General features: G+C 57.9%; 1 protein-coding gene across 1 annotated transcript in view; it reads right to left on the minus strand.

Moving 5' to 3' along the window:
* Positions 1–108: 108 nt before the first annotated feature.
* Positions 109–432, minus strand: part of LOC104079944 (coatomer subunit gamma-1-like) — a gene marked incomplete at its 5' end in the record, with an annotated part of 4,789 nt that continues 4,465 nt past the window's right edge. Inside the window, one exon of the mRNA XM_009582151.1 lies at positions 109–395. Coding sequence (XP_009580446.1) covers positions 265–395 — 131 coding nt within the window. The remainder of the gene's footprint in view (positions 396–432) is intronic.

Consider the following 432-nt stretch of genomic DNA (forward strand, 5'->3'; position numbering starts at 1 on the left):
TCACGGTCTGGTGTCGCCTCGCCTCCGCGCGCTGCCACCGCGACAGAAACTGGCCACCCGCTACGAAACCCTCCACCACAGGGACAAAGCGCTTCGTAAAATCAGGCCTTAAAAACATCGTTCTTTTATAGACAGAGCCCCAGATACAGCTGTACTGCAGAGAACACAAAAGCTGCTGTAGTGAATGTGATCCCTATTCTGCTACCAGAGAAAGAAGCATTGCCCACGGGGGCTTGGTGTCGGGACAGCCCCGGAAAAGGCAGTTTATCCAACGGAGGCCATGATCACATCCACGGGGAGCTCCTCTCCGCTGCGGGCAGTGACCTGCATTGTCACGGTGTCGGTCAGGACGAGACGAGACCGTACCAGGAGGTCATGGCCACCCCGGAACACACCTGGGAAGGACAGTGGCAGGGAGGAGTGGGTGAGGTG

The sequence above is a fragment of the Fulmarus glacialis genome, unplaced genomic scaffold (assembly GCF_000690835.1).
Source record: "Fulmarus glacialis isolate BGI_N327 unplaced genomic scaffold, ASM69083v1 scaffold36907, whole genome shotgun sequence".
NCBI classification, from domain to species: domain Eukaryota; kingdom Metazoa; phylum Chordata; class Aves; order Procellariiformes; family Procellariidae; genus Fulmarus; species Fulmarus glacialis.